At 37.9% G+C, this 14,937-nt stretch overlaps 2 protein-coding genes across 6 annotated transcripts in view; one reads left to right on the top strand and one right to left on the bottom strand.

Annotated features, from left to right (window-relative positions):
• LOC127648420 (lysophosphatidic acid receptor 1-A-like) overlaps positions 1-14,937 on the top strand; it is a 33,109-nt gene that overhangs the window by 882 nt on the left and 17,290 nt on the right. Inside the window, exons 2-3 of one of the 2 annotated variants that reach the window (XM_052133094.1) lie at positions 925-1,833; positions 5,507-6,231. In XM_052133094.1, the coding sequence (XP_051989054.1) occupies positions 1,095-1,833; positions 5,507-5,769 (1,002 nt within the window). In that variant the 5' untranslated portion in view covers positions 925-1,094 and the 3' untranslated portion in view covers positions 5,770-6,231. Of the gene's footprint in view, positions 1-924; positions 1,834-5,506; positions 6,232-14,937 lie in introns of those variants that run through there. The other variant, XM_052133095.1, reaches the window with a different exon arrangement.
• Positions 7,273-14,937, bottom strand: part of LOC127648418 (pre-B-cell leukemia transcription factor 1-like) — a 41,855-nt gene continuing 34,190 nt past the window's right edge. For 3 of the 4 annotated variants that reach the window (XM_052133090.1, XM_052133086.1, XM_052133089.1), the window contains 2 exons: positions 10,499-10,585; positions 7,273-10,254 (listed from right to left, as the gene is read on the bottom strand). In XM_052133090.1, the coding sequence (XP_051989050.1) occupies positions 10,542-10,585 (44 nt within the window). In that variant the 3' untranslated portion in view covers positions 7,273-10,254; positions 10,499-10,541. The remainder of the gene's footprint in view (positions 10,255-10,498; positions 10,586-14,937) is intronic. The other variant, XM_052133087.1, reaches the window with a different exon arrangement.

Raw genomic sequence — 14,937 nt, 5'->3', positions numbered from 1 at the left:
ATATATTTATCCTAACAGAAATAAAATCTTCAGTATACATTTACAAATATATAAGCTATCAGTCACAGACTATATGGTTGTGGCTAATTATATCTATTTAATGTCCAGCATGACTCATTTTAAACGATAGTTCACCCAAAATGAAAATTCTCTCATAATTTACTCCCCCCTCATGCCATCCCAGATGTGTATGACTTTCTTTCTTCAGCAGAACACAAATTAAGGTTTTTAGAAGAATATTTCAGCTCCGTAGGACCATATAATATAAGTGAATGGTATCAAAACTTTGAAACTCCAAATCCTCATAAAGGCAGAATAAGAGTAATTCATAAAACTCCAGTAGTTAAATCCATATATTCTGAAGCACAAACAGACCAAATACAACTTTTTAGTTATTTTACTGTAAATCTTGACATCAGCTGTCTCCTTGAAGTCATGGATTTACCCACTGGAGTCTTATGGATTGCTTTTATATGCTTTTATAAGCTTTTTTAAGCTTCAAAGTTCAGGTCACCACTTGCATTGTATAGACCTACAGAGCTGAAATATTCTTCTAAAAATCTTTATTTGTGTTCTGCAGAAGAAAGTAAGTCAAACACATCTGGAATGTCATGAGGAAAATAATGACAGATTTTTAACTTCTGGGTGAACTTTTCCTTTAACATGACACCTGAATTTTATTTCAAGTCATTTAGCTTGACCTGTATGACTTATAACGTCTTAAACATTTCACTTTAATCATAAAACAGATACTTTAAAAAGAAATAATCAAGCCATTACTTGGATATAAAACTTAAAGATTTATGACCAGTGAGAACATGGTAGTCAACCGTCTTTGTCTCCATGTTAAATATAAACCTTTTCTCTTGTCATGGACTTATATGTGTTGATTTCTTTGTATCTTCTTTCCTCCTGTGGTTTTAGAATTGTAAAACAGCAAGGGACATGCCTTGTAAGCAGTAACATTTTCACTGTTGGATTTGTGAAAAGCATGATTTCAAATGGAGGCTGATCACATCATCAGGATTACAACATCAGGAACAACTGGCGACAACTAAACAGCTCATCTGATTTTAATTTAAACTACTCCAATAATGTTATCTCAGACTTGCGAGGCTTATGACCAATCAGTTTTCTACTTCTACAACAAAACTGGGAAGCCCATTACACCAGACTGGCGCACACATGACTTTGTGGTGGTCGGACTTGGGATCCCGATATGCCTCTTTATTATTCTTGCAAACATGCTGGTAATAGCTGCCATCATCATCAACCGGCACTTCCACTTTCCAATTTATTACCTTCTTGGGAACATGGCAGCTGCGGACCTTTTTGCCGGAATCTCCTATCTATACCTTGTGTTCCATACCGGGCCATGGACTATCAGTTTGACAGTGAAAGAGTGGTTTTTCCGTGGAGCTTTGATTAATATGAGTCTCACTGCCTCTGTGGTCAACCTATTGGCTGTGGCTGTGGAGCGTCATCAGACCATCTTTACCATGCAGCTCCACAGCACCATGACAAAGCGCCGTGTGTTGATGCTGATAGTTACCATATGGTTGGTGGCAATCGTTATGGGCCTGGTGCCCACCATGGGCTGGAACTGTGTTTGTGACCTGTCCACCTGCTGCACTGTAGCTCCACTTTACTCACGCAGCTTCCTAATATTCTGGGCTCTTCTCAATCTCCTGGCCTTCTTCATTATGGTGGCTGTGTACATCCACATCTTCATATATGTCCGCCGTAGGAGCCAACAAATGTCCCCTCATATCGATCAGCCCTCACATAATCAGACTGTGATCAGCCTTATGAAGACCATGTCCATAATTTTGGGTAAGATCTTGATGTGTTCTGTAAATGTTTAAGATGTTTCTGATTTTAATGAGTGTATGATATATCGGCAACCGATATATTCTTTTTAGAAGCTCAAGTGCAAGTGTGCATGTGACCAGTTTAAAGAGTTCAAATGCAATAAGTAAAAATTTTGGTTTTCTGGGGGGGCCTACTTGGTAGCTCAGCAAGTATTGATGCTGACTACCACCCCTGGAGTCACGAGTTCGAATCCAGGGTGTACTGAGTGACTCCAGCCTGGTTTCCTAAGCAACCAAATTGGCCCAGTTGCTAGGGAGAGTAGAGTCAAATGGGGTAACCTCCTTGTGGTCACTATAATGTGTGGTTCTCGCTCTCGGTGGGGCGTGTGGTAAGTTGTTTGTGGATGCCGCAGATAATAGCGTGAAGCCTCCACATGCGATATGTCTTTGCGGTAACACGCTCAATAAGCCACGTGATAAGATGCGCAGATTGACGGTCTCAGACACTTGAGACTGAGGCAACTGAGAATCCTCCTCCGCCACCTGGATTGAGGCGAGTCACTATGCCACCACAAGGACTTATTGTGGAGTGGTGGTGGCGGCGTAGTGGGCTAAAGCACATAACTAGTAATCAGAAGGTTGCTGGTTTGATCCCCACAGCCACTACCATTGTGTCATTGAGCAAGGCACTTAACTCCAGGTTGCTCCAGGGGATTGTCCCTGTAATTGGATAAAAGCATCTGCCAAATGCATAAATGTTAATGTAAATATTGGTTATCTGTATTGGCCAAAATGAGCTGTGAATTGCCTGGTATCTGCCCAAAAATTACATAACGTTGAACCATTAATTTATCGGTTATCTGTAACGTCCCAGATATTCCATATCTGTGAATCACTAGATTCACAGATAGACTGCATGTAACTACATTCTTAAGCAACGGATCAGAATCTGCCATTGCTGGTTCAAAACAATGATGCATCTAAACGTTGTAATCAGGGGCGTGTCTAGGGGGGAGGCTGAGGGAGGCAGTGCCTCCCCTAGGATAAGCTCTGCCTCCCCTGAGAATTTGAGAAATAATCTGTCTATCTGATCAGAGGCGGCGGCAGCCGATTTTGCCGGGGCTTCAACCCCGAATGTTTTGAGTGTAGCCCCGAATGTATTTTGAATAGTTGACTGACAAATATGAAACCGGACAAAAGCCTATGTAAACCCCCGAAATCATAAGTTGCCTTATTTCATTGTGCTTTGGCTTTGCACATACTGCATACAGCCTGTAGAAATAGACATAGGCATAATCTAGCCTATAGAATAAGTTCCTTTGCTGTCGGTAGCCTATGGGCGACTCCATTTCTTCCTATCTGTTGAATATGCAGCAGGTAGAGGAGGAGCTTGCACAGTCGTTGACATCAACTAACGTTACTTAGTGGCGAGTTAACGGCAATTAGCAGGAAAGACAGCAAAAATTAAGCAAGTGAGGCTTTGGGGATTTTTCCGAAAGAAGTCAGTGGGTAAGAGTTCACATTTGTTTTTGTCCTTAAAGTCTGAAGATCATCATCTAGCTGGCTTTCACCCACAGTAGGCTGAACCTCAAGAGTTGTAGGCTCTAACCTCCTTGTTCAAATTGACGCAGCTTGGTAGCTCCGAGTTAACGCAATCGCTTCTCACGCCGGAGACCGCGGTTCGATTACAGTTCGGAGTGTACATTTCTTGTTTATCAGGTGTTGTTTTCGCTAAGAATAACCAATAAGCATTAACATAAAATGTATGTGTGACTTGTTTTGTGATATTAGTTTGTAGTAAATATACACTTTGATTTGATTAAATGGTTTTGTAGAGGGTAGCAAAGATGAGCAACAGACTGAGGAGCAGCAGCAGCAGCTGTGCCAGAATCAGGCATGGAAACTGGTAACAATTAATCAGTCACTTTACTTTACAGAAAGTTAAAAGTGAAACATTGTTTATCTCAACGATCATAATGAAAGGATTTTGACAGATGAATTATTCTCATAGAGATGATGAGAATTATATACAGTTCAATGCCATAGTGTGTCAATGAACTAAAGTCATTCATGTATTGCTTTAACTTAGGATCTTATACATCATTTTGACTATTTATGTCAAAAAATATAAATGATTTATATTCAATATTTTTTTACTTCACTTTACTCACTATAATATAACTCTTTTGTGATGACTTTATGTTAATGTACATGAAAATTCAAGAATCATGATAGATCTTAGGGCAATCCCACTGATCTGCTCTTCCCAATACATTTTCTTCAATGGTATTGGTCCACAATTTGACATATGTAGCACTTGATGAATTAGTTGTTTGAAGCTGATTTGCAATAAGTTATGTGCTGTATCTGTTCTTTTGCATCACAGATGATTCAGGGAGGAGAGAGGATGTTGAGGATAGTACTAGAGTGGAAGATTTAGGAACTGTAGAAACAGGCCCAGCCAGAGCAAAACTCAAAGAATACCCTCTCACCAGCTTTGGACTACAGAGAAGTGGTTGCTAGTGTGAAAATAAAATTGTCTGGGCGAAGCCCCGGATGTCCTTCAATTCTGGAAACACCTCTGCATCTGATGATAAATTACAATTTAAAAGTGGATTGTTTTGTGCATATTTTTCCATCACTAGCAGATGAGTGAGGTCTGACACAACAAAAATCCAGTTTAAGCCCTATAGTCTAATAGGGGCCTTGTGCCTATCTCTGGGTTCCTGGCTTAGAAAAAGATATGCACTAAAACAGATTGTGTGTAGTATAGCTTAATTTTGCGCCGATTTTTTCAATTGTTTATGTTGCCCCCCCAAACAAGCCAAATGCCCCACCAAACATGATATCCTGGTAACCCCTCTGGCTGTGCCTGATGCTGTCTAAAACTTGCTCCTTCACATCCTGTGCCATATCAGAGGCAATACACAGCTCCACGTGATATGAAGCTTCAGTGGCCTTTACATTTAATTTGATAAACTTTTTTCTGACCTTGAAAGTCTTGGAAGTTTTCTTTGGAATAACTTAGGAGGTTTGCCCACTACCTCAGAATGCTTGGTGTCAAAGTGTCTGCAGAGTTTAGCAGGTTACATGCTGTCATTAGCTAAAATCTCCTGACAAACGACACAAAGGCCGTGGTGCATCAACTAATCCTGTCAATATAAATCCAAAACTTTAATACTGCTCATCATATCGTCATCTTTTGGGTTTGACCCCTGAAACTCAAGGATTCGAATTTGGTGGTCTCAGAAACCGCTCCATTTTAATCACAGACTAATACGTCATGTCTGCTTTATTGAAGGCTTGACAAATATCAGAGAATCTTCTCAAAGATTCTTGATAAATATATATATATATTTTGGCCTATTATTTTCAGAACTGTTTAAATAATGTTTGAAATATATTCTAATAGTTAAACTCATATATATATATATATATATATATATATATATATATATATATATATATATATATATATATATATATATATATATATATATATATATATATACATATACACACACACACACACGTTATTTAATAAAATGCACCACTCACTGCGCCTTACTTGTGCGTCCTTGATGTTCTTGCTTCCCGCTGGGGAGGCGCGCCCCACACTTTGAAAACCCCTGCTCCAGACAACACAATGTTGTAACAGGCACAAGTTATATTTTTGTGACTTCATTTCTCTGCAGGTGCATTTGTGATCTGTTGGACGCCAGGTCTGGTCATTCTATTACTGGACGGTCTTAGTTGTACGGGCTGTGAGGTTCTTAAATATGAGAAGTACTGCCTGGTCCTGGCCGAGTGTAACTCTTTAGTGAACCCCATCATCTACTCTTTTCGGGACAAGGACATGCGGGCCACCTACAAACACATTTTCTGCTTCCCTTGGAGAAGAATGCATCAGCATGAGGGGCCTTCTGGCATCCGCTTCGAGCCTGTGAATATGGGCTGAATCTGAGAAAAACAGCAATAACTCCATGTGCATTGTCTTTATAGAAAAGTATTTCTTTGTGTAAATAAATGACTTTACATCTGCTTAGTTAAATGATCACTGTGTACAGAGTAAATAATACTTACATTTTTGATAGTTTGTTTGGTGCATGTTTTGTCTGTGTGACAGTCGATTTATTGAGGGGTAGGGTCTTTTTTTGTCCATTAGTTATGAGGAATGGGCTGTTTGGTGCATATACAGGAAGCAGTTCTTTCCCCAAGCTCATGCATTAGCCTAAAAATCATCAAATGGCTTTTTGGACCAATTTATTTAGCTGGAAAATTTTAAAACATCAGCTAGAAAAGAAAAACCGTTGAAAGAAAAATTGTCAAAATTGACAATTTATCTTTTGTTCATTTTGCTGTATTATGGCCAAAAACAATTAGAGGTGCTTATTTTTAACAAACCCCTTACCCGTTCTTATTTTTCAGGTTCAATACAAGTTAAGCTAAATTAACAGCATTTGTAGCATAATGACGATTAACACCAAAAATAATTGTTCAAAAAACAAAACAAATCCTGGTTATATTAAGGCTCTTACAATGTTAGTGAACAGGGGCAGTCCATTAATTTTAAATACACACCATTTCAAAAGTATAGCCACAATAAGTAAACGTAACACGTTAAAACATGAAATCGCTTACTAACCTTAACCATATAAAATTATACAAGTTGTACAATTAAACCAGAACACTTTTAAGGTTTTTTTTTTAAGCCCTTAACAATAATAAACTTCTGCACAAAATTTGTCCTGAGCAGTTGGTGCAACAAACAAATAATTTCACAAATCATGTGACTTATTGAGGAAAAGTGTGCTAGTCTAAGTGATGGTTTTAGCCTGGAGGACAATAAATGGGTTACAAAAATACAATCAAGGGACCAGAATATCAAAGACTTGGAATGGTGGGCCCTTTTGAATTGGCCCAGTAAGCAGAATACCCAAGCAACTTCATAGCAATGGCCTGACAACCATTCACAACACACTAGCATTGTAGAGGTATCTTCCGCACGAGCAAGAACAACTTCTCTAGAAAATGTTAAAATCTAGTTGCGATTTCAACGGTTCTAATGCTTTGTGAATTTCTATTCCCAGAAAACACTTTCAGGTCATTTGTTTAATATAGAAAAGCACACCTCAAACAAAGCCCCTGGCTTCTGATCTTTTGATAGTTTTTGTGGTTTGTAATTTTGCCTTCCGCAGACCGTGGTATTTTCTTCATTTCACCAGGTGGTTGTTACAGAGCACATTGTAAATTTGAGATCGGAAGAAAAAGGGCTGATTTATTCTCATCTTCATATTATTGTCCTTATGCTGCCTAAATATTCAGGCAGGGCGAGACAATTGGCGAGCTCCCTGAATACTCATGTGGCAGACTCATTCATAACCACTCTAACGAGATCATTTTACGGATCGTAACGCACAAGCAACCCCTTAATCAGCACCAAAAATGAAAAACTACAGGCTCAAAAGCACACTAGATTATTTTATTAGTTTTTGTTTTTCTAATAAGGAACACTACAATTTTCTCATATTTCTTTTTTTTTTCTCTCTCACTAGAACAGTTCTAAAGTTGAGGTATAAAAGGAGTTTATACAGACGACCAAGTCTGAAAATGGTGGGGTTTATATACAAGTGAAATAGAGAGAGGAGGAGAGGTAGAGAAGAGGGAGAGCACGGTGAATACAGAAGGAAGCGTGTACTACAATTCTAATAAAATAATGATACAAATTTAGAAAAAAAAAAAGATCACTGATATCATTTGATTTGGTGCGGTGGAATCCACCTCGGCATACATGTCGCACATTCCGGAACTCCAACAGCTAATTACCAGATTAAAGTCTTTTCTATAGTTATGTTTAGAGTAATATATCTGTTAGCAATCACTAGCCACTACAATTATGCTTTTTATTCCATCAATTTCTTAGCTGTCAATTAGTAGTGAAATAAAAACGAGTGTGAATTTCCACGGCACCACAAACAAATGCTACCGGCTCTGACAAAACCACACAAAATAACACAGACTCAATTGAAATAAAAATGTAACTGAAAATGCTAAAATGAATATTACAAAGACTAACAAATTGCTCACGAGTAAATCCAAAACCCCCAGCAATAAAAAAAATAAAATAATAATAAGCATACAAAGAGAAATACACTGAAACATTCCACAATCTGTACAGTGACATCCATAGATGACTGATAGGAAAAGAAAACAATGAAATTTGGTGTAGTAATAGCATTAGTTAAAGATATCCATATGAACTAACAGTAATCTATAGAGGACACAATGATCTGAATAATACCTTGAAAAGCGCCTCAGAGTTTGTTTCTCGGTGTGTACATATAAACAATACCCCAATTTACATTTCAATGTTAAGTCCTTTAATATATAGAATTTCCATTCATATATCAAAAAGCCCTGGTGCTTCCACTACTAAAGGTAAAGTTGGGAAGAAAGCCACAAAAAAACAAATAAATCATAGTTCCGGAATACAAATAGTTTGTCTGGAAAAAGTAAATAGAAATTCATTTAATGTTCCTCAGCCTTAGCTTTAGTCTGTCTGTTTAAAATCACAACACATCCAGTGCTTATTTTTGGTTAAATTTGAAAGGAGAAAAGCCCTTGTTGCTTGGCTATGTTAACAGATTACGAAATAATGTTTTTTTTAAAACAAGAGTTCCTTTGTTTAGAGAAATTGTAGGCAACAAAAAGGACAGCATTCTTTCCCCAAGGAACAGGTGCTTTCAATTGCACATACAATACAATCAGTTCAAAAGCACAGCAAAGTGAGCGACAAGACAACCCAACCCTTATAAAAACACACACAACATAGTAACATGAGAGGCCAAAGGACAAACGGCAAATGAAAAAAACCTTGATGTTTGTAACTAGCACATTTCACGTTTTAGAGAACAATTCTTGTAGTCAGAATTACTGGTTCGGAACAATACAGGTTACAATCGTAGCCAGGTTGCTACGGCTTCCTCAAAAATGTTTTCAGGTACTTGTGGTCAATGTGTTCAGTGAAACCGTGCATGGCTACCTAGTAGGAAAATGTGAAAGTACCATAGAAACACCAGCCCAGAGCGCCGCATTGGGCAGTTTGACGTGCGGCGTATGAATACTTGTCTTGTTTTCATTGACTTAGTTGCTCGTTTCTTTATTTGGTCTGTTTTTTACTGTATATCCTCTCCCTTTTATAATCTTTTTTTGTTAAAAAGTTAGAACCAACAGGTTAAATGGAATCACTAAAACATCTCAACACCCTACATGCATGGAAGACAGTGGAATATCTTATTCGTTCCCTTTAAAAATATTTCTAATACCCACCCACAATCCAAGCTAATACTCCACCTACACCCCCCCCCTTTCCTAACACAAGGTCAAGTTCTTGTTAAGTCAAGTGTCTTATTCAGTGGCTGGTGCATTCTTTGTGGGGGAAAACTGCAGGAAATATACAACTAGCTAAACTATTAAAAAGGTTAAGGAACAAAGACACTGAGTGACGCTGAGAAAAAATTTAGCCAGCAATCGCACATCAAAAACTCCCCCTCATTCTTCCAACTGCAGATCTCTCGTTTTTCATACCAAACTGTACTGTGATCAATTTAAAATGTTCAATGTCCAGTGTACCTTTACGCAGATGGATTTCTCTCCATCCGACCACCAGGTAAAAGTGTTATTGATAAAGATTTGTGCTTAACACAACGTTGAACAATGGAGGACAGCTTAAACGCTTAAAGACATTAATACATAATTTTCCTCACTGAAGCAGTAATGCAGAGCACGGAAACGATATTAAAAATGCAAACGTGGACTAAAGAGGATTTGAATGGCGACTTCACTGTTTAGTTGTCTGAGGTTGTTCTTCGACGAGCGGAAGGTGCGACAACCACTGACAGCACTTTGGTACAAGCGAGGAGGGTTGTGTAATCTCCATTATGACAGGTCAGAACAGGAATTTTAACATTGAGTTGGGCGTAGAGTGTCCACCCTGTGTTTTCCTCATAGAAGAATGATGAAGACGTGTCTTTTATTCGGCGCCCTCTGTGACACATCGTCGGCGAGAGCTTCAGTAACGTGATCAGACACTGAAGTCATTCAGCTGCTGCAAAACTTGCTGCATCTTTTGCTCGAGAGGAGCGAGCGTGTGTGCATGGGAGTGCATGTGTTTCAATCAGTCTGGTTCAGTTTGAGAATCCTGGCACACCAAGAGAAAGTGGGAGTGAGGACTATGGAAGACCTTTGACAAATGTTAGATTGAAGGACTAATGTTACGAGTGGAAGAACAGGGCGAGTCTGGATAATGAGATGTTGGGTGTGTGTATCAGTGACTGTAGTGTGAGCTGAATTAGCTGGAGGTGTCTGAGTGGATGCTGCCAGGTGGTCCTGGTGGAGAGGTGACAGAAGAGGGGTTTGTGTTGTCTTGCCAGCTGTTGTTAGCCTGTGGAGAAGCAGAAAAACTCAATTAAAATGTTTTCGTAATTAAATAGGATTTTAATCCACAAAATTCTATACTAACTCACTTAGGAAATGCTTGAGTGCATCAGTCTCGAGTTCAATGGAGCCAGAAGCATGTTAATACCTTCGAAAATGACATTTAAGTCTAATACTTTTTAGACACCTTGGAAATGTTACAATTTGGGTGTGCGTTTGTAAATGATTGAAGAGCTAAATGCGCTACTCACATCTAGACGGTGTGGGGTGTAAAGAGGACTTCCTGACAGATCTTCATAGCCTGCCGTCAGGTGTGTAGCACGGTGCAGGATATCCACCTGTAGCAAACACGCGTCATATGAGCTTCAATGTTGCAACATAACCATGATCTTGGTGTCTCATAGCAAGTCTTCCCAGGGCTATAATTTTTAACAGCAATACTCAATGTCGATTAATGCCACTGTTCAATCCAACTGACATAATGTAAATAATGTGATTTTGGCCTTTCAGTGAAGAACTTCATACACAGAAGCGTAATGAGTTCAGTCATTTAGTGGATTTATTGCCATACAGCCCAGGCAAGCTCCTTCGTACTTTCTCTAATGTGTCTAATTTTAAACACATCTAAGGCTGCATGTACACTGCAAAACCTAATGCCCAGATCCAATGTTTTAATAACCATTTTCTTACCAGTCTGTTTACATTCATGCAAGTCAAGTTAAGTGTTTACTTGAACTGCCCACATTAATCAGTGTTGTGGTGAAACTGGAGGGTTGCACATGTCAACTGATCTGCTCTGCACTGTCTAGCGGGTGTACTTGCGTACTACAGCTATGTCCCTGTTTAAAGGTGTTTGGCATCCCAAACAACACATTACTAAATGAAACGGGCTGCATGAGTTTTAATCTAGTAATCAAAATTAATGCCAAAAATTTTCATTGACGAAAGATTTTTTTTTTATTTGTCAAAAATAACGGAGAGGAAATAGAAGCATAATGATGATAATCCAACCGCGATATCCTAAACTGTTAAAAACAGTCCCTGAAGTGTGAAGAATGCACAACAGTTACTTTTAAAAAGTATCTAATACGAGTTGATAAATCTTTAATATGTTTGATGCATTAAAAGAAATGCTTGTAAATATAAAACAAAAAAAATATAAAAAATTTTTTTTTATACGTTTGAATATTTGATTTAAGTTTGGTTTGTTAAGCCTAAAGTATCCGTCGGTCAGACACAAACGTAAAGAACACATGACGCAAATTGACTTTCCTAAAATAATCTAAATGTATAAAACATTAAAACGCTCTTGCTTTTGGTCACGCTAGCGCCATCTTTGATTTTGAATTGGAATTACAACAAGGCTGTGAGGGATAGACTTACGCCCGTTTCACACATACTCCGTGTACAGTGCGTATACGGTACAGGAGCAGCACACGCTATAGTGCTTTCACATATGCTGCGTTTGCAGCGCGCTACTGATCCGCAGTTTCTGTGTGCCACAACATCAATAATATGTAAGGAATTTTGATCCAAACGTTAACTTTGAGATTGTTTAAGGCATTGAAACAGTATGAAAATAAATTTTAATCATTGTGATTTTGTTTTACATGTAGTTCGAGTTGTTTACAGAAGAAAAGCTATCGCGCTATATCGGTTGCTAATAAGGAGAAGAATGAGACGCATTTGGGTTCACTGTCTTTTTTTAGGGTAAAAAAAAAATCATAGGATGGCATTTTGCAACTTTTGGGACTATAATCATACTTTTTTGTTTTTCTTGACCCTGTAATTTAGTAACTGTAGAACACATTAACTGTAATTATGCGTATATGATGAAATGATTACAGTTTCTTCACAATCTATGTCTATTTTAATGTGAACAATGCACTGCCACTTTAATTCAGTGCGTTGCAGCACAGCAAAAATAGACTCGGTCCGTAAACCATCGCTGCACTGCTGTATACGCACCGCAACTGGAACGGATCGACGGACTGCATCCGCGTGCAGTGTAAAAGCTCTAACCTGTTAACATGGGTACGGAAAAAATACGCATCGCATACGGAGTATGTGTGAAATGGGCGTTACCATCTCTTCAATGGCACACCGTATAAAGCTCCTAGATCACATCTGATTTTCCACAACTCATGTTGTCTTGAGTTCTTTGTATACTGAAGGTTATGAAGTTTGTCCATGGAACGTTCAAAAACACTTTAAACTGCAGTACAGCCCATTGCAGAGCCTGTAAGTCTATCCCTCACAGCCTCGACATTCCCATTAAAAATCAAAAGATGGCAATAACGTGAATAAGGTCTATGTTGTTGCATGTGGATGACTCTTGTGCAAATTGGACAGGCCAGTAAGAACACTGATAAAGGTGTACACATGCAGAGAGAAATAAGAGGTAATTGGGCAAAAATCTACCTGCATTGATTGTTTTTTGCTTGAACCCTTTACGACCTTACGTAGGAAGGAAACGGTTTAAGGCTATTACATGTCCTTACATGTTGATGAAAAGGTTGTGCATGTAAACAAGCTCAGTGAAAAAGAAGACATCAGAACTGGTTGACAGTGTAAATGCAGCCTTAAATAATACAATAAAGTGTCTTAATGCAAAAGACAACCAAGTGAAAAATTAAACTGGAACAGGAAGTGGATGAAGGATTGGCTAAGGATGTGAATTTTTGGATGATTTGTAAAGAAATGAAATGGAGCATTGCCCACAGGGAAATTGGTGGAGAAAGTTTTCAGGCTAGAGCTCTACCCTCAGGACTCAATTGTGACAAGCTGCGCTGAGGTGCTCTGGGGTGGGAGCTAAGGTGGATGTCACGGAATGGGGTATGATTCTTGATGCTGTAGCATTGGGGAAAAGGGGAGGGGAGCACTACACTGCGAGCAGGAGAGGAAGGGCATTGAGGCTGTTGGGATGTCCTCAGTGCCTACCTGCTGTTGCACAGCGGGAGTGACGCCGACGCCATCCCCGTTGAGTGAACGCAGGTCAAGGTAGGTGTCTCCTGCGTGAGAGAGAGTGTAGGACCCAGATGACCCTGCAGGCAATATACGCAGCCGATCAGGCACGCAACTTTGCCAGGGTCTGGTTTGGAAAGCCTACAGCATTGTGTGCGAGATGAAGCCCTGTCTACTTAATGTTCTGAGCAGGGCATGACATTCAGGACAAACCACATTCCAAAATCCAAGAGAAGTACCGATAATCTGTTCAACCATTTCTGTTAATAGTAGGGTGAAACTAAGAAAACCTGTCAAGAACATGTCTGGGTCATATGTCATGCCAAAATCAAAAGAAAGAAATGTTTTGCTTATAGAAAATGATGCCTACTTTTAGTACCATTTTGGGATTGAGTTAGGGATCAGTCACCACTCACTTTCAATGTATAGAAAACAAATATGCAGTGAAAGTGAATTGTGACTGAGGCTGTCAGTCTGTACATTCTGCCCAATTTTTTTTTTGTGCGTTACCGTAATTCATACAGGTTTGGAACAACATGAGGGGGGAGTACATTATGACAATTCCCATTTTTGTGTGATCTATGAATGTGTGTGATATATATATATATATATATATATATATATATATATATATATATATATATATATATATATATATATATATATATATATATATATATATATATATATATATATATATATACATACATACATACACACACACACACCGTGAAAAGTTTTGAAACACTAATGGTTTTTCTTCATATTTTAGAATGATTATAAAGTCATCAAAACTATGGAATTACAAAATGGAACGATGGGAATTATATTGTGACTAAACAAAATCCAAAATAAATCAAAACTGTTATAGTTTAGCATCTTCAAAGTAGTCGCCCTTTGCCTAGAATTTGCAGACATGTATTCTTGACATTTTCTCAACCAACTTCTTGAGGTTTCACCCAGAGATGCTTTTTAAACAGTATTGAAGGAGTTCCCATCTGTGTTGGGCACTTATTGGCGGCTTTTCTTTATTATTCAGTCAAAGTCATCAATTTCATAAACTTTTTTCGTTATATCAAATTTTAGTTCTATAATGAAATAAATGTTTATGGTGGCACAATATATATATATATATATATATATATTTGTCTACAAAACTAAATTTCAAACATTTAAGCATACGCCTTAAGATCAAAAGATTTTTTTAAATCCTGAGAAACATTCCAGTCAAGCGCTTCAAAAATTTTGACCGGTTGTGTGTGTGTGGCATTATCACATTATTTTCATTACAATTAACCATGTTTCCCCCACATTATCATTAATAATAACAATAAATAAATAAAAAAATATTTATAAATCATGGTAATATTGAACTGTCTTTATGACGATTTAAATAAAGTCTCTGTATTAACATACTTTTATCTAATGAGCATCACCATTGAGAATTATGGGAATCACACACACACACACTTTTAAATGTCCTGACAAATGTGAATTTTGAGGGAAAATGTGGTTAATTCTCATGAAAATAATTAAAGCACATTTTCCACATTATTCTAATTACCAGAATGCACTATTAGCTGTTATTATAAAATATAGTTAACGTTTAAAATATTTACAAATTTGGATAGTATTTGTTGTTCTACCTTTATGCTACTTTAAATAAAAAGTCATTGTATTGCAGTATTCCTTTAAATCAACATTGTGAAGTATAGGAATTACAAAA

This window comes from Xyrauchen texanus, chromosome 8 (genome assembly GCF_025860055.1).
Source record: "Xyrauchen texanus isolate HMW12.3.18 chromosome 8, RBS_HiC_50CHRs, whole genome shotgun sequence".
NCBI lineage: Eukaryota > Metazoa > Chordata > Actinopteri > Cypriniformes > Catostomidae > Xyrauchen > Xyrauchen texanus.
This window is presented reverse-complemented; position numbering and strand designations above follow the sequence as displayed.